At 46.1% G+C, this 19,307-nt stretch overlaps 1 protein-coding gene and 1 long non-coding RNA gene across 3 annotated transcripts in view; one reads left to right on the forward strand and one right to left on the reverse strand.

The window, feature by feature from the left end:
• Positions 1-360: 360 nt before the first annotated feature.
• Positions 361-14,615, reverse strand: LOC109027058 (uncharacterized). Of its 2 annotated transcripts, XR_010133821.1 has the most exons (5): positions 14,535-14,615; positions 12,175-12,247; positions 9,383-9,858; positions 7,429-7,664; positions 362-6,542 (listed from the first exon to the last, which is right to left on the reverse strand). It is a non-coding gene; the product is annotated as an uncharacterized lncRNA (long non-coding RNA). The 2 variants fall into 2 exon arrangements; XR_010133820.1 differs by having other exon boundaries at positions 361-7,664.
• An 89-nt stretch (positions 14,616-14,704) lies between these two features.
• ASIC2 (acid sensing ion channel subunit 2) overlaps positions 14,705-19,307 on the forward strand; it is a 1,138,845-nt gene continuing 1,134,242 nt past the window's right edge. Inside the window, exon 1 of the mRNA XM_063706538.1 lies at positions 14,705-15,259. Coding sequence (XP_063562608.1) covers positions 14,705-15,259 — 555 coding nt within the window. The remainder of the gene's footprint in view (positions 15,260-19,307) is intronic.

Raw genomic sequence — 19,307 nt, forward strand, 5'->3', positions numbered from 1 at the left:
TTCTTAAAACATTATAAACATGTTTTTTCTTTTTTTCTTTTTTTTGCTCATCAACTATCGTTAGTGTTCGTGTATTTTACGTGTGGCCCAAGACAAAGTCTTATTCCAATGTGGACCGGGGAAGCCAAAAGATTGGGCATCCCTGTAAAGCAAGAGTGACTGACAAAGCCCTGGAGCTCCTGGATAAGTGGTGAGAATACAGGGAAGATAAAATAATATCAAGAAGCAAGGAGAGAGATTCTGGACTTCATGCTGATTAGAAGAAATGGCTTGAGTGATTCATTTAATAACAACAAAAATATGTGACTGTAATTATACCCCAATTACTGAAATATCTCATACCAGTTGCAAATTTTTTTATTTAAATATTTTATTTATTTATTTATTTATTGAGACAGGGTCTTGCTCTGTCACCCAGGCTGGAGTGTAGCAGCGTGATCACAATTCACTGCAGCCTCAAACTCCTGGGCTCAAGCAATCCTCCTTCCTCAGCCTCCTGAGGAGCTGAGACCATAGGCACATGCCACCGTGCTTGGCTAAGTTTTAAAATTTTTTGTAGAGACAGGATCTCACCATGTTGCCCAGGCTGGTCAAACTCCTGGGCTCAGGCGATCCTCCTGCCTCAGCCTCCTGAAGTGCTGGATTACAGAGGTAAGCCAATGCACCCAGCTGGCAAACTTATGTCGTGTGCAACACTTTGCATATAGGTGGATTTCAGGACATGTTTGTTGAATGAAGAGGATGGAATTAAGGCTCATCAAAATCCACACTCTGATAGAAACTTCACATACTTATCCATTTTATTTCTTACAAGCTGATAAATGTTGTTATCCTCATTCTCCCGACGAGCTGTTGAAGGACCCATCTCCAGTAGTGACTGGTGGAAACAGTATTGGAACCCAGAGTTGATTCCTGAACCCCTGCCAGCCCCACTCTGTCATCTCCTCGGTCAGTTGGGATGCTGCCGGGGTGTCTGCCTCAGCCTCGGGCACGGAGTGGTGAAACAGATGATTTCGATGGATATAGTTAATGGAGGCCTGGGGTCGGTGAAAGTGATTTAATTGAAACGAAGTCAAGGAAAGTTTTACAAAGGGAAAAATTAGGTGTTTTCTCCTGAGACTTATGATCTGGTGAGAGGATTATGGTACTGAAAATCCTAGCAAAGGCATCAACCAGCAATACTTGTGAGTTCCATTAGTTACAATCATCTATTATTGGGAATGGGAAGGGAGAAGGGAATCAAAGAAAGTAAGTTAAAGGTGTTTGTATTGAAAGCCAGAAAAAAAAATAAAAAAAATTAAAAAAAAGCTCAGCCAGGTGGGAAAATAAAAGAGAAAAAGAGAAATATTTTGATAAAACTGATACATTGAGATTATTCAACTGAAAGAAATGTTAAGTGTATATGGGCGATTTTGCAAGAAGTCCTGCTAAAATCACGTGAGGTTAATTATTTTGACCCCCATTTTCTGCTCCCACACTTGACTGAGGACATTCCAGACTGGAAATGACACCTCTGCCCTCAGTAACATGTCTGCAGCAACTAATGATCTCTCTGGAGTGTAGCTCAAGTTCCTGGAGTGCAACTGTAACTCTAGAAGCAAATTGGCTTTGCACTAATGGCTTCGACATAATTGCTAGTAGTTTCTAGTCCATTCTGTCAAGAAACACAAAGAATGCAATTGTTAAGTACTCTTTTTCATTTTTTTTCTTTTCTTCTTTAAGGGCCTATGGTTAATCCTGCAATATCAGAGAATACGCAACTGTTGGAAGCTCATTTGTGCAGAAGCACTAGTTAGACCAAGTCCCAGGATGGTGGGGACTTGAACTGCCTCATGCACATTGTACCCAAGAGCCTGGCCCATGAAGGTAAATCAGTGGATACTTGAATAAAAAGAAGAATATGCGCTGAAGTTTTCTTTGAGGACATTTTTTTTCTTTCCATAGTTTTGAGCATCTCTGATGTTTTGAGATTTCTGCCAGTCTTTGAGGATGTAATGCTCAATTAGACTTGTTCTCTGTCCTCAAAGAGCTTATATAATAGTTAGTGAGCTAATTCTCCTGTTTTGAGAGACAGGAGAAAATGTTATGTTATAATGAGTCATTCAGACTCAATCTACTAGGCCTGACTTTGTTACTTTTTAAAAAGCATTCTTCCACTCCTGCTTGGATATCTCTGTATACAAGACTCAGAGACACATATGATGCCCCTTAGGAGGGGTTCTGACGTGCAAATTTCTGAGACCCAGAAGCACCTACCTTCCATTTTCCAATGCCCCAAATTCTATGAAAACCACGAGCACATGCATTCGTTCCCACGTTCTCGGGTGCCTCGCCTATCAGTCAAGGGTCACAAGATCTGCAGGGCAGTTGCTTTCAAAATAAAATGGATGTGAAAACAGCTGAAGCCCAGCGAGCACTTGATAACTGCTTCTTTTGAAGGCAAAATAAGATTCTTCTATGAGGTAACAGGCTCCTTCTGGGCTTAAGTAGGCATAGGGTTTACAGTGTAGATTCTTGTGCTATGGTTTTCCCATAAAAGAGGGAAACCTTGAAATCACAGCACTTTTGTGGTAGGGAGGATTTCAAGCAGTGCTTAATAAAGTGTACATGACCATAGCAGAGTGTCCCCCCCCATCTCAGGGAAAAGGCCCCTGAAATTAATCATGAGGATCCTCTCCTGTCCCCAGGGACCTAGATGAACCCTGACTAATGAATATTTAAATCTCACTCTTTGTCTGCTCTCACACTCAAACCCTGATTCATGACTGTATGCTTTCCATTTGGCATGGAACAGAGAGAGATCACAAGTCCACAGGGTATAGCTCCATGCCACCTGGGGCTCCTTTAGACATTAGTATTATAGTAATTAATAATGGCATCTTATCATTGCAAGCTTTTATTAGATATTTATCAATGGTTTACATACTTTAGCTCATTACATTCTCCCATCATTCCTATGAGGTGGGCACTGTTATCGCTCCCATTTTACAGATGAGCAAACTGAAGTTTAGGCAAGTGCAATAGCATGCTCCAAGTAACATAGCTGGTGTGGGTGGGCCCAGGATTTAAACTCAGTCATCTGGATGGCAGCACCCAAACCCTTACCCACAACACTCAGTGGCCTCACAAGGCACCTGGGTGGTGGCATGACTCAATGAACTTGACTCTTTCCGGAAGCTCATTCCTGCACCAGCAGTGGCACTATGGGCAATTCACTTGCCCTCTTGAAGCCTTAGTCTCTTTGCCTAAAATAGGCAGAATAATCTCACAGGACTGAATGAGATGTTGACTCTCAATACATGTTGATTTCCTTCTCTCCATGGAAATCCATCTGTACAGAAAGCTGAGTGGGACATTTTAATGTCAGTGAGCTTATGGGTCACACAGACCACAAATGCATGCCTGGTTATCTTATATACGGGTGAGAATTGGGTTTACCCATCAAAGCATTTGAGCACTGACATTGTTTTAATCAATGACTTCAAGCTCTATTGGATTATAACTCTTCCCAATAGGACTACATGTATTGTGACTTTAAGTGGAGCCCATGAATGTTTTGGTTTCAGGTGGCAGCCTGTGAATGTTTTCCCAGCAAAGTTAATTAAATGTACCCGACGCTCTCCATGCGCCTTCCCTGTCTCTCACACAGTCAGGCTTGCAATTTCATGTGCTCTCCCTTGATCTATTTTTATACCATCACATAATAATTTATCTGCTAAATATATCCATCATGCTGGATTTGCATTTATTTTTTTATTAAGTTGCCTGCCAGCCTCCTATAGTTTAATCGGTGTTTACTCAACTCTCTGAGTACTGGAGAGTGTAGAATTACAAGACGTGGGCCCAAAGCCAGCCTCTGGTAGCTGCTCTGCTCTGTGACTTGGGGCAATCCCTTTCTGTCAATCCAGGTCTCAGTGTGCTCCTTTATAAAATGGGAGCAGGAGCTACACTGAAGAGTTGTTGTGTGGTTTATGGAAGGTAAGATAGTAAATGCAATATAAACAGCAGGGTTTGCCATTAGAAATGGTTCATCTTTGCATGGGTTTATTGAGTATTACAGAGTCCTTAGCTCCATGCATGCAGAGATAGGCAAAACAGGGAGGACAGTAAGCTTAAGGGCTGTGGAAACAGATTGGCCCTGCTTCCAGCTCCTCCTAGCTATGTGACCTTGGACATATGGTTTAACCTTGTTATGCCTCAGTTTACTGTAAAGTGGAAATGATCATTGTACCTATGTCACTGGTCTATATTAGGATTCACTTAGTGGTTCCCAACTGAGTATGATTTTGTCCCCAGGGGACATTTGACAATGTCTGCAAACATTTTTGGTTGTTGCAATTGGGGAAGGGGGGTGGCGCTGCTGGTGTCTGGTGGATAGAGGCCAAGGGTTCTGTTAAACTCCTACAATGCACAGGACAGCTCCCCACAACAAAGAATTATCCAGCCCAAAGTGTCAACAGTGTTAAAGTTGAGAAACTCTCATTAACTAATATAATGCATATACATTCTTGGCATAGTTATTGGCATATAACAAGTGTCTACCTTGTAGAATAAAGTTGATTGTGTCTGGAGAGCGTAATAGAATGCCTTAATGCCAGCTACAGCACTAGGATTGGAAACTGGATGCTAATTCCACTCTCAGTCCGCTGCACACCCAGCTCCATCACAGCCTATTCCCTTGTGCTGACTGTGTGCATGCCAGTCTGGCTCATCCATCTGCCAGCTCCTTGGATGAAAGGCATTAGCCTGATTCCTCTTTGAATCCCTTCTGATGTTTAGTGCTGTGACTACACACAGAACACACTCCATTATGGTCAGTGAAATCAATAGCTGCCTTAGAGGTGGCTGGCAGTTTGGTTTGAGGAGTGGTAGAGATATATGGATGTAGGAGTCAATTGCTCAGTAAAGCAGGTGGGTCTCTTATAGGAGGCACTGATGAGGGACTGGGATAAAGAAGCGCATCCTCCAAGAACACTTGGCCTAGGCTGGAGGCTGTTCAGGCTCCAAACCATCACAGAGGATGAAGGAGCAAGAGTTTCTTAATCTCTCCCCTGGGAAGACTCCTGGTACTTCTATGGGACAGAGCCAGGGTGAGTGTTCATAGAACCACCAAGGACTGGACTAGGTCTACAAGGCACTACAGAAGTCATCTGGCTCCTATGTTTGTCTTAGGAGAAACCAGTGGTCCCCCTAAAAACTGGTAGAAGCTGGACCAGAGCCTATGGGAACATGTCTTAATGAACATTACATCCTCACAAGCTAGCAGAGAGCTTGATACACCAGAAATGCTTAGTAAGGTGTAAATGCCTCTAGCAGAGTTTCCTCTCCCATCTCAGGGTAATCAACTGTGAGGGTCCCTTCCTTGTCCCATGAGACCTAGATGGACCCTGGTCCATGAATATTTAAATCCCACTGCTTGTCTGGTAGTCTCACAATCAAACCCTAATTCAAGATCTCAAGTCCACAGGGCATAATAGCTTCATGTCACCTGGGTCTCCTTTAGACAAAAATAGTGATTATAACAGTGGTATTAATAGTGACATAGTTACTGAACTTTATTAGATACTTATTGGTACTTTACACACTTTAGCTGATCACATCCTCCCATCAGTCTTATGAGGTAGGCACTGTTACTGTTCCCATGTTACCGATGAGCAAACGGAAGTTTAGGCACGTTCAATAGCATGCTTCAAATAACACTGCTGGTGTGGGTGGGCCCAGGCTTTAAACTCACAATCACCTGAACATCAGCACCAAAACCCTTACCCACAACACTTGACGGCCTTACAAGGTACCTGGGCAGCAGCATGACTCAATGACCCTGAAGCTCATTCCCACACCAGCAGTGACACTGTGGGCAATTTACTTACCGTCTTGAAGCCTTAGTCTCCTTGTCTGAAAAACAGGCAGAATAAACTCACAGGACTGAATGAGATGTTGACTCCCAATACATGTTGATTTTCTTTCTTCCATGGAAATCCAATCTGTACAGAGAACTGAGTAGGACATTTCAATGTCATGTCTCCTGATGTCCCCGAATCCAGAGCTCCCCCAGCAGTATGCACAGACACCCTGCCTTGCCCACCCCCAGGAGTCTCTGGGGACAATGAGGCTGAGTCCCTAATTTCTTGGTATCCTCCCCCATTGCGTTAGCAAAGTGCCCAGACCAAAATTAGGCAATAAATCCTTGCTAAATTGCATGCATAATCAGACACAGAAAAAAGGAACACATATACATATGTATATATAGTATTTATACTTGTATATTACAGAGATAGAGGGAAAAGACACCTCATTCTCACGCCTTCAACCATAAGCTCTAGTTCTCCTCTTTTTTTGCTTTTTAGATGAGACACAGAGGGACACTTGGGGGCTGAAAGGAAGGACCTCCCTGCTAGAGCTGCACGGCCAAGCCCTTCCTTGGTGCTTTCTCTGCTATCTCCAGCTCTCTTGCTTTCTCTTCCCCGGGGCCACATCTTCTGATCATGACCAGTCTAGTGGCATTACCATGCTGCTTCATATGTTGTGGCTCAGTGAGTTGTCTGTGGAGAAACTTGACTAATGAATAATGACAGAGTAGAAAGAATGTGAAATGTTGAGTCGGGAAACCAGGATTTGAGCCCCAGTTCCATTATCTCATCAGGGTCCTTTCACTCTCTGAACCTCAGTTTCCTCTCTCATAACATGGAAACAGTGACCCCTCTTCTGCTTATGGAAATCAAATAGGATCATGCCTACTAAAGAGTTTCACATCAAGTGGGACACAGATAAAAGACATTATGAGTGCCACATCCATGAGATGAAAAGTCCTATGAGAGACTATGCTTTTTACCTTTTGTATGTCCCTTTGCAGTGCCTACCACTGTAGAGGTGGTATGTAGACACCACATCCCCATGTAGTGCCTACATGTTAAAATACGTGCAATGAATTCATAATAGTATGCATATTGATGCATGGAGAAAGATGAACGTGATCACAAACATAGATGCATTTCTCCTTTACCCCCTCAATTCTATTTTTCTCTTTTTTATTCCCATTTCATTACTTATATTTCATTTTATTTTATGAAAGAGCTAGGAAATAAATAAAGTGAATTAAAACGAATACACAACTACTTGTATGGGGGTTATGGAAGTCATCAAATGTGAATGGGCACACAAATGAAGTCACTGTGATCTGTACACACTTATGTATTTTTTAAAAGAGCGAAGAGATGGATAGAGACGGGAGGAGGTGGGGGGCATGGCTAGAAGAAGGTAGGTGGGGTTGATGGTAAAGGAGGCTGTGTAATAAGCACGATGATCAAGGTATGCTGAAATACCACCACTGCCAACCGCTGGTCACCAAAGATCAGAGGCAGCTGTAACCACACGCGTAGAACACAAGGGGGAGAGGAAGTTCCACCCGGGAACCAGGCAAGGACAAACTTCTCTAGCGCTGTTCCTCTCTCCCATTTTCTGTAGAGTGTAGCTATGGCCAAGGCGGTGCTGATACAGTTTTGTTGAAAGCCTGTCTGTTGATGGTGGGCTTCAGGGACTCTCTGTGCACTTCTCTTTATTTGTGAAGCAGTTGGCTCCAAAGATTGAGTGACAGAGAGAAAGCAAACAGAGATGGCTTCTTTCTTCTATTTTTCCTTCGCAGGGGAAAGAGGGACAGAAGTAGACTAAAAGACGAGAACACATACAGACAAAAATAGAAAATAAAAATTATTTAGAGAAAAAAACATCCAGTAGAGGATGAATAGGAAAGGAGTGGCGTGGGGTGGAGTTTCACACCTTTGAGGAAGGGAAATGACATGAAATAAAATCAGAAATCCAAGCCTCCTGCTCCTGGGTACTTTCCTTTACCCATCGGAGAGATTTGAGTCAGGCCTGCTTTGTTTACTTAGGAGAGGACTTCTGTTTCTTTAAACAGAAGTACTGGGTTAAAGGCTCCTCAGGATCAGATGGCTGTGGTCAGGCATGGTCCAGAAGCCCCGCTTTAGACCAGTGGGAGGGGTCAGCCCTTACATGACTAAGGGATTATAGGTAGGTGTGCCTCTTTAAAGCAAACAAAATAAGGGAAAATTAAAAGCTACTGATTTTACACTGAAGGGCGAGGACTCAAATTTCAGACTAATTTTTTGGCTATTAAAAAATGATTTGAGGATAAGGAACAGTTTGGAATTCCTCTTGTGAATTTTATTCCATATTGCACACCAGCATTTACTAAATACCTACTGTAAGTTATCTCTGTATGACATCATTATCCTGTTAGATTGGAAAGTGGAGAGAAGCCGGCATGGGAAGTGCCAAGGTAAGCAGTCCATTTCAAGTTGGAAGCGAAGACAGAATATTTCTTTTGGCTGGGTGCAGTGCCCATGCCTGTGGCCACTGCTTTGGGAGGCTGAGGCAGGAGGATCCCTTGAGGCCAGGAGCTCGAGACAAACCTGGGCAACATAGGGAGAGCCCCCATTTCTACAAAAAAGGTTTTAAAAATTAGCTGGATGTGGTGGCACCTTGTAGTCTCAGCTACTCAGGAGGCTGAGGCAGGAGGAGAGCTTGAGTCCAGAAGTTCAAGACCACAGTGAGCTATGACCATGTCACTGCACACCAGCCTGAGTGACAGTGTGAGACCCTGTCTCAACAAACAAACACACAAATGAAAACAATTTTTTAAATAGGGTAGCTAAACAGTATTCAGTTCATACCTAAACTCAACTTTCACCTGCACCTGTGGTTTTGTAGACGATGGAGCTAAGGAGTACTTGGTCAATAGCACCTTAAGTCAGGATTTTTAAAATCAGGTAACTCAGCCAAGATTCTCTGGGTGCACAGATTCCTCTTGGCCCCCTGCACTGACTCAGGCTCCAGTGAGGTCTTCCCTGGGTGCTGGGGGTAACAATAGACAGGGTTGAGAGGTAGGAAGTGCCTCTCACCTGCCTCAGGAATCAGGCTCAGGGCAGGCCCCAGGTTCCCCAGGATTAGAAGAAGTTTCCCCATTCTTTCATCTCAGAGAGGGAGCCTCAGCATCAGAGCTGAATGAATTCACTCATGTGTTCATTTGTTCATTAATTCTTGTATTTCTGAGCATCTCTCATATGCTTCAATCCTGGGGATATGGCTTCTAACAAGCCAGGCAGGGTCTCTGCCCCCAGGTGGAGACTTACATTCTGGTAGGACCAACAGATAGTTCACAAGGAAATGAGATGAATTGCAGAAAATGATTAGTACTGGGTAGAAAAGGAAACTTGTAATGGAATAGTGAGCATGGTGGAGGGTGGAGATAGGGAGACCAGCCAAGATCTCTGTGGGGCCGTGACACAGAAGAAGCCAGCTGCAAGGAACTCTCCAGGCAGAGGAAAATGCAAGTTATGAAACTCCGCAAACCGACCCAGCATACCTGATGCATAGGAGGAACTCCTCATCAGGTCTGGTCCTGGGTGGGTTCCTAGAGCTGCCCTCAATAACCCCGTCAAGGAAGAGAGCCTTTGCAGGCCCCGCCCCAGAGATGCTGAGTCAGCAGAGGTGGGGAAGCAGGAATCAGCAGTTTAACAAGTGTTGGGTGATTAGAATTCACCTAGCCCTGCCATCAAACTGCTGGAGCAGATGGTGACATGGGGTTAATGACCAGAATCCCAGATTCAAACTCATTTTTATCCCATTAACTGGGAATTAATGATTTGGTCAAGGCTTGTCAAATTGCAGCAGGAGGAGGAGGCCTCAGGAATGATTGAGCACAAATGAAAAAACAGCACAGAGATGTTACAAGGTTTCCTGAAGCCACAAAGCAACACAAGTTCACTCTGGGGTTCAGGTCAATCGGCAGCTGGGAGCCCCAGAGGTCCACTCAGTGTGGACTAGTTCTGTAGGTTTTGCCTGGAAAGAAAAAAGAAAACCAGCTATAGACAAAATCTCAGTAAACTACCCATTAAATGTCTGGCTTTGCTTCACACCCTTCCCTGGTATACCTGTCATGACAAATTACTTGCTAAGTGTTCACCAGGTGACTAAATAGGAATAGGTGTTGTATGAGGTGTTTATTTATAAACCAACCAACAGCAAAGAGATGCTTTGGTTTTACAATAGTTGATCTTTAACCCTTCTTTATGGGAATGACAAACCAGAGGGAAAAGTTGTATTTTGAGATCACCGAGTTTCAACTTATAATGTCATCTGTTTATTAGAAAAGAATGTTTTTTCCCCTTTAATTAGCAGGTGGTGGCCATGGCATGTACCTAGCACATGTTAAGTAGCAAATTAGCATTCGAGCTGAGCTGGTTGTAGATCTCAGTTTCCTTAACCCTCCTGCCTGTTACTCTTTGCAGAGGCAGGAGGCTGCACCCTGAGCTTCTGACCCTCCCCAGAAACCAGGCTCAGGACTGGCCTTAGTTCCCCGGGGTTAGAAGAGGGTCCGACTCCTTGCGTCTCAGAGTAGCAATTTCAGGGTCATAGAAAGTAAATTAATTCCTGACTTCATTTATTTATTCATAAGTGAATAAATTTGCCACAGCAGAAATATGGGCACGTGGTCTAATAGGGGGTTAAACTGCCTGATTTGCAAATGAGTTTGTCTGAAAAGTTCTTTAATGTCTTGTCATACACTTCACCAAAAAGACCATAATTATACACAATTAGGTCAATGCTTACAAATCTGGGCCAAACTGACCCACTCTAAAACCAATCTCTGTTACCGCTAGTGCCAAGCAAATAGGTATTGTAAACCTGATTGAAGAGGGGAATGCTTAACCAACTGAATAACACAAAAGCATTTTTAAGAATGATAGAATATCTGATGCCTTTACGTAAACCATACTGCTAACTGCGAGTGAGTATTATCAATTAAAGAGTGTTTTTAAGAAGATATGTGGAAACGTTTTATTAGCCATCAAATTGAATTGCTACATATGATAGAAAATGTTATAGCAGTATTTCTTAAAGAATATTCTATAATTCAGTTCCTGTTCAAGACTGTTGCCATCATGGTCTGTGCTATTGAGGTCTCGTTGAAGCATTTCTATTGAGTTTGTGGACCACACCCTTCAGACTCAGACACACTTGGGTTTGACATTTAAGCCCTCTGCCACTTTTCAGCTGAGGGACCCTGGGCAAGTTAGCTTTTTTCTCTGTACTCAGCTTTCTCATCTGTAAAATGGGCTTGGCAATACCCTCCTCTCAGAGTTACTGATAACGTCCGCCAAATGTCAAGCACAGAGCCAAGTGCCCGGCTGTGAAATGCACCATTAGAGCTATTCTCTTCTAGTCCCCCCTTCCCACCCTAAATCGCCTCACCCTCTTGGAAAGCTTTAGTCAAGAGCTGCTTCAGAAGACCTTGAGAAGACCTTAAGGCCATGGACAGGAAGCAGAGTAGTGTGAGGAGTGTGTTTGACACTGGCCTACAGGAAGGGATGGTGACACTAACAGGTAAACACTGCTTTGGGCAAATGATGTCTTCTAGAGCTATAAATGGTTCTCCAATCACCTGTAAGAGAGTGCCAACATCAAAAACGAATGTTCTCTTCGTAGTCATCAAGAGAAAGTGTCAATTGCTAAGTGTCTAAATTGTACCAGACACTTTATAATCTATATCTCATTTCATTTGCACAAAAGTTCTCTGAGGCAGGCATTCTAAGCTCCATCATTTTGGAGGTGGGGAAACTGAAGTTCAGAGAAGTTTAGTCACTTCCCCCAAGGTCACAGAGCACCATGTTATGTTTGTAATCCTCAAAACAAACAAATGGGGAAGGGTAGAGGTAAGCAGTCAAAGAGTCTAAACGAGAAAGGAGCAATTAGAGCAACTCCGAGACCCATCTCTGCACACATGAGAAAACATGTCTGGGACATGAACTGAGAGAAAATACGATCCTGTGAAAAGAAGAGGCTTCATGGGGAAAACAGATCTGGGCTGGTGGGGAGGAGGGCGGAACACAGCCTGGGAGAGGGCTGGAGGTGGAAGGAACATGAACAGATATGGAGCAACATGATTTCCAGCTGGGCAGTGCTAATCCCAGGAACCCATGAGCCATGTTGCTTCTCTCGCTAGCCACACCGTGGAGCAGGGACTTGTGTGTGTACCTATCTCTCTGCCTCCTCCCCCGCTGATCCTTGAGTTATCAAAGGCAGGACATGTATCTCATTTAATTTTGTTTCCCCCAAACCATACAGTGCCTGGTACAGAGTTAGAGGCCAACATACCTATTAAACAGGTGGATGAGCTGAAGATTAGCAGATTAATCCAGGAAGTCTTCCTGTAGGAGAGGGCCTGGAGCTGGGGAAAAAAAAAAAGGACAACAGAGATGTGGTGTGGTAGAAAAAAAGGCATAGAGATGTTTAATACAAGTGAGGAACTGATGTGTGTGTGTATGTGAGAGTGTGTGTGTGTGTGTGTGTGTGTGTGTGTGTGTGTGATCAGGGACAAAGCATAGAAAGGACTGCTCCCTTCCTAAATTTGGGAAGAAGTGTTCCGGATCTGCTTTAACAACTTGCATTTTGGAGACAAATATGCCTGAGTTCAAGTCCCACCTCTGACACCACTAACTGTAACTTGGACACAGCACTTTACTTTTGTGAGCCCCAGCTTCCTCACCTGTACAATAGGGATAATAACAAGAACATGTACCTGTCAAGATAGTTAAGAGGGATAAGTAAGATGATATGACACCCTCACACAGATCCTGACACATGGTAGACCTTTGTTAATTTTGGTCCTCCTGCTTTAAAAACCTGTGTCCTATGCTAGGAGTCCAGGACGTCTTGGTTAACGAATATGTGAAGTTTATCAATCTTTGCCATTGTGCTTGCTTGTGATGCTTCTGTTCTCTGAGCTCCCAGGATCAATAAACCACTGATTTAATGCTACAGGTTGCTTCAGAGTGCACCTGGATGTTTTTGTCAGTGGACCTAGTTTAGCAGGTGTCCAGATGGAATGAAAACATATTTCAGAGTAGAGCTAAACCTAGAGGGACGTGCCCTCAGCTGCCTTCTTTTCCAACATTGTCCAAGGAGTATGATTTAAGCCTGGAAAGCCCTGAAGATGAGAGCTTGTCTCATCAAGGTGACTCCATGTGGCTCTGCCCCAGCTTGGCAGTGTGACTTGGGATGGCCACTCAGACTTTCTGTTCCCTTCCTTCTGATGGGAATTTAGCACCATTGATTCAGTAGGTTCTAGCCATTTGAGCTCTGGCATGGGCCAATAGGGCGAGCCACACTCACCTGCTAGCAGGAGCTGACTGCCAGTGGAGTTTCAGGAAAAAAGAGTTAGGCAGCGGAAAGGCTAATTCTTTGCTCCCACCTATAGTTCCGGCTGTACTTCCATCTGACAAATCCAGGATCAGAATACACACACACACACACACACACACACACACACACACACACACACACGCACTGCCCAAATGGAATGGTATGCAGCCAGTCCCACCTGGAGTCCCAGTTGTCTTTCTCTTTCAAATACAGACTCTCCCGACAGCTATGTGGGGGTGGGGGAGGGGACTACTTGTTGCCCCTTCTCTGAGGCTCCAGGGGCAACTTGGCTTTTCTGTCTCAGGAGGGGCTCCTGGCTGCTCTCCTAGAATGCCCCCTCGCTGTCTGCATCAGAGGCACTGTGGGTTTGGATCGCCCCCTTCCTTCTGCATTTTTAGCATTCTCCCCTCTGGAGATCCCAGGCTGGGTCTAACCTGGGATCCCTGACAATGATGCAAAGGAATGCCGCCTCCAACCTCACACCTGGCTCCTAGGAGTTTAGCACTGTCTTCCTGCCACCTGGGGGGCGGAGTGTCATGTCAACCCTCGAAGAAGCCCCCACTAGCTCCCTTCAAAAAAGGCTAAAAAGAAAACTTGGAGAAAGTCCCCAGCCCCCACCAGCCCTTCTCCCCCGCCCTGCCCTTCCCCCCAAGGCAGCCTAGCAGGGACAGGGAGCTGGGGCGGAGGAAGCAGGCAGGCTTTGTGACCTGGGGATTGTCCCTTTTTTCCCAGGAGGCGGGGAGAGAATGGATCCCGGTCTGAGCTCCCCGCTTCCGTCCCCAGTCTGCAGATACCGGTCCTCGCCTCTCCGCGCCGCGCGCTGCCTCTTCTCTCCGGTGCTAGCAGCGGCCGCTGGCATTTGGAATTCTGCCCACAAAAGGGGGCCTGGAGGAGGAGGAGAGGAGGGACGGAGGCCGGCGGCGAGAAACGGCATTCGGAGTCCAAAACATCATGGGAAAAGGAACCGAGCGGCGGCGGCTCTGAAGGCTGTGCCGCTGCGCCCGACCGCAGTGCATCAGCGTGGCCGCCCTGACATCCCCCAGGATGGTTAACATGGGGCATTATGCGCTGGTTAACAGGCTCCGAGCTGCTCAGCGACTTGTTTTAAGCATTTTCTCCCTCGCTCTCGCTTTTAATCTTGTCTCTAGTGGCGTGTGTAGGGGGGAGGACTTTATTTCCATTGGCTAAGCTCTCCCTTCCCACCCACATCTCTTCCACATCACCTTGGTGTCTCCCTAAATAAAACCAGCCCTCCTTATCGCCTGGAAAAAATCAAGAGCTAGAGTTTGAATGGGTTTTATATAAACACTCACCCCTGTCAGCGTGCGGCTGGGCTCTCAGGATAAACTCACAGCATCTGGCGCGATGCTTGCCTTGCGTTCTCTCCCCTGAACGTCAAGGTTTAAGCAGAGCCCGAGGACTGGGAGCTCTTCTCTGAAATTCGATCAACCTGAAGCCAGTTGCGGAACTCCACGGGGTCCCGATGGACCTCAAGGAAAGCCCCAGTGAGGGCAGCCTGCAACCTTCTAGCATCCAGATCTTTGCCAACACCTCCACCCTCCATGGCATCCGCCACATCTTCGTGTATGGGCCGCTGACCATCCGGCGTGTGCTGTGGGCAGTGGCCTTCGTGGGCTCTCTGGGCCTGCTGCTGGTGGAGAGCTCTGAGAGGGTGTCCTACTACTTCTCCTACCAGCATGTCACCAAGGTGGACGAAGTGGTGGCTCAAAGCCTGGTCTTCCCAGCTGTGACCCTCTGTAACCTCAATGGCTTCCGGTTCTCCAGGCTCACCACCAATGACCTGTACCATGCTGGGGAGCTGCTGGCCCTGCTGGATGTCAACCTGCAGATCCCGGACCCCCATCTGGCTGACCCCTCCGTGCTGGAGGCCCTGCGGCAGAAGGCCAACTTCAAGCACTACAAACCCAAGCAGTTCAGCATGCTGGAGTTCCTGCACCGTGTGGGCCATGACCTGAAGGATATGATGCTCTACTGCAAGTTCAAAGGGCAGGAGTGCGGCCACCAAGACTTCACCACAGTGAGTACTTGGTTTTCAGCTCACTCTGTCTGGTCCTCTGGAGAAGTGGTGCACCGGTGGTCTCCTGCTTGGTTTGGGGTTTCCTTGTGCTTTGGGACAGGAGAGAGAGCAGTGCCTCACCTGAAGGCCACGAGGGTAGTTGGTCAGAGTTGTGCGAGCTGGTTGCAGGGAAGGCTACCGGCCAGGATAGAGCACTGCTGTCAGATCAAATATGGAGGGTGAGTGGGGGGCTTGCGGTGGGGGATCACTTCCCCAGACGTGCTGAGTTGGCTTCCTCCCAGTCAGAGGGAGGAGGCCTGGGCTGTCCGTTGTCCGGTCCGCTTGGTGTCCGAGCTGTGTGATTGGAACAGCTTGTCATTGACGAAGTGGCATTCTGTGTGTGTGTGTGTGCGTGTATGTCTCTCTCTGCTCGGAAGTGGCATCAGGCACTGCATCCTGTGGGCTGGGCTGGAGCTAAAGCCGTCAGAGAAGGGGGTGTGGGGCCCAGGCAGTCTGGCTGGCTCCGGTGGCTTTGGGAGCTTGCTGGAGCAGGTGATGCTGCAGAGGTGTGGAAGTCTCCTTGCTTCCTTTCCTTGTGTGAATTCTAAGCTCCATGTGGGGAGAGGAGAGGCCGGGCACCCCAGGGCTCCATCTGATCTGTTGGCAGGTTGAAGCCAAGAGATGTTCAGAGTGCTTGGGCAGAGAGGAGGGTCTGGGCGGAGGCACGTGTGCAAGAGGGTCAGGGAGATGCCTGTGAGGGTGAACCAGTCCCGCCTGCCTTGTCTGGGAGCTTTGGCTTGAAACTCAAAGGCTCGGTTTTCTCTCTGTATAATCACTTAACGACGTGGATGCAGGAGGAGGGGTGCAGGGAGGGGGCGAACAGCTGTGGGAATGGAAAGCCTGGGGGAGGAGTGTGGAGCTGAGTAAAGAGGAAAAGCGGAGGGGGATGTGGCTTACGTTCAGGATGGGGCTTACTGGAGGGGCAGAGAGGAAAGGACGAGAGGAGCACTGTTGCTGCCAGGGCTCTCTCTCCAGTTAGTGGGCTGCTAGGCATAACTTGGCATAATAGGTCGTACAGCAGCTGCTGACTACTGTTTGCTGCCAGGCACGTCTGGGTATCAGGGGCCGTGGGACCCTCCAGAAGTCCAGTGTGGCTGCCTCCCCCATAGCTGCCTTAGGGAGGATTGAGAGCTTTTGAGTCTCAGAACGTTGAGCCAAAATGCAATTGCAAGTTGGGAATAGCAGGTATAGCAGTTGGGAAGGGGCTGACCTGTGATACCAGCACTTGTCTAGGGTCCTCTGCCTAATGAAGACATTTCTTACCTTTCCTGTGCTGCATCCATTCCCTACCCCCTCTTGGATTCACCAGCCTCTTGCTCTGAGGTTCTTTTAATGCCATAACCAGTCTCTGCCTGTAGCCTCTGTAATTGCTGTTGGCTATCTCTGATTCTGAAAAAGCCCAGAGTGCCGGGGGCATTGCCTCTCACAGTCTGTGTGCTAGAACTCTGTTTCTTGGAGGAGCTGTTTTGTATTATCTCTTTTAAGCCTTGTGAGGAAGAGCACAGCAAAATCGGCAGTAGTGTATGCTAAAGAGGAAGCCAGTCTGAGCTGGGAGAAGGGACCAGTAATATTGGAAGCTCTTCTAAATGCAGCAAACAGGATCCTAAAACATGTCATGCACAAATGATGTCTTAAGTGGCTTGAGGAGAGATAGAGAAAATGCCTTATTCTTGGAGGCTGAAGCCATCACTATATTCCACCGCGTTCTTTCTAGCGCCTGGCAACGCTCGGCTTCACCACTGCACCGTGCAGCTTGGAAATGCACTCAGCTGTTCCTCTGTCTGCCTGAACACACATGGAACACACAGACGACACAGAGGGTGACACAGAGAGAAACTGTAATAAGTAGCAGACTCTGGGTTGAGTTCTCTAGCTTCCTCCTGACTGCATGTCCAACTGGTGGCTTCTTCTGAATCCATGTCTAAGTTCCATTTAGAAGTAAATGTTTTTTGACCCCAGGCTATTGTTTTATACTTGGACCATCTTTTTACTTGCTGAGGTCCCAAGAGGTCTTTAAGATCAGGCCTTAAAGTTCGCCTGAGCTTTTGACCTCTTTGTAATGTTTCCCAAATAGTGAAATTGCCTATGGACAAGATTTACTACTCTGTCAGTGGCATGTCATTATCTGCTGTCCTCAGCAAGTTCAAGAGTAATCTATTTGAGTGTCCATTCCTCAGGCTGGCCTTCTATGTGTGACCTTCCCCATCACTGAAAAGGGAGTGAGCCTCAGTGCTGCTGTTCAAGTTGTTCAGGGAGTGTCAGAAAAAGCATCTACTCCAGGACAGCTGGGCACAGTGGGCAGCAATGCTGAGCCTTTACTAGAGGGAACATGATGCTGAGTTTGCTCAAGACCTTATAGTGAGGAGTACTCCTCCCAACTCATCCTTTGTCCCTCTGTCTTTTTTTGGCCTGGGATATAAGCATCCTTCTTATTGGGCTGCCATACCAGAAGAGAGCAGAGAGCCTGGACAGGTGGTTGTTGGAGAAGCCACTTGACCCACCTTCTCTTATTCATTTTCTCTGCTGTGCATCCCTCTCCAGTTGGCTTATTTTTGAGGCTCTATCTAGGGTTGTACCATGCTAGGTGACTTCTTTCTCTAAGTGCGGTGGCTGACTTATTAGAGAAGTTAAGTATGGGGGAAGGGATGTCACAAGGGGATGGCTTTTCTCTGTATTTCTTTTTCTATGAAGCATATCTAGTGGCATCTCCAGTGCAAATGCTCTAGCATAAGCTTTCTTATTCCAAGTTCTTAGCTGATGTGCAATGAAGTGTGTAATACCCTTTAATTAGTGAATGAGCCATGATTCTAGCAGAGTGAGAGAAGGCTGTCTGCGGAGGGTAAAAGTCCCGGGGAAGCCAGGTGTGGGATGCTGACTACAATGTAAACAGGTGTGCTTCATGCTCATGCAAGTACACTCTTAGCCCTCACCTAGGACAATCTGATTTCAGATAAGCACACGTTTTTTCCCTCCTGGAAAAGCAGAAGACAGCTTTGATTCCAGATTGTCTACTTAGGGAGGTTGCCTCATTGACCTAGAGTGGAAGGAAGGAGGAGGGATTGTGTCTCTGGCCGTGATGTTGGATAATGTGAGTGCAAGATTAAGAGCAGAAAGACAAAGGTTTGAAGCCCAGCTACAACATTGTCTTTCTTATTCCCTGGTTGTATCTTGCGTCCTCTCTAGGCCTTGACTTGGTCATCTAACATGTGATAGTAATATTTGACTTACTAACCCACAGGGATGTTGGGAGGCAATATATGTGTACACTGTGCCAGCTACAAAGATGGAAGGCGGGGTTGGTTTCAATATTAGTAGTCGGGCTATTCGCAGGAGTCAGACCTGATGAGTAAAGCTATAAAAGATGAAACCAGGGAGGGAGAGGTGGCTACTGCTTTCTCTGTTTGGAGCAGTGGGTTTACATCCAACCTGACTGAGATGGGGTTTCTTAGAATGGAGGTCACAGTTGGATTCGATAGTTAACTCTTGCTGACAGGTGGTGGCCCCACTGCTTGTGTCCAGGACATGGTTGTTTTATGTTTTTTCTCTGCTCATCATGTTAGGGGTCATCTGACTCCAAGTACAGAAATACAAATGGCATTTCAGTTTCATACTTAACCTACTTTCATAGTTGTATGTGTTTGTATTTTAAATTTGAGATTTCTTAGGAAATTTATTTCTTTCTTTCCTTAACAAAAGAAAGGTCTCTCCACTATGAGATCTTGTTAGAGGCACTGTGTAGATCTTGTTAACTGACATCACCTAACATTATAGAGATGGTGGAGGTGAAGGTTTAGGAAGATCACGTCTTTGGAATTCTTGCACAAGGCCAAATGGGTCTATAGCTAATCTAGTCTATCTTTTTTTAAAAAAATATTATTATTATACTAGGAACATGTAGGTGAAGAATGTGAGTTTTAGGGAGAAATCCGAGTTGGAATTCCAACTCTGCCACCAATTTGCTGTATATTTTCGGACAAGTTTCTTAACCTTGATTGTCTCATCTCTAAAT

This window comes from Gorilla gorilla, chromosome 4, assembly GCF_029281585.2.
Source record: "Gorilla gorilla gorilla isolate KB3781 chromosome 4, NHGRI_mGorGor1-v2.1_pri, whole genome shotgun sequence".
In the NCBI taxonomy this organism is placed as follows: domain Eukaryota; kingdom Metazoa; phylum Chordata; class Mammalia; order Primates; family Hominidae; genus Gorilla; species Gorilla gorilla.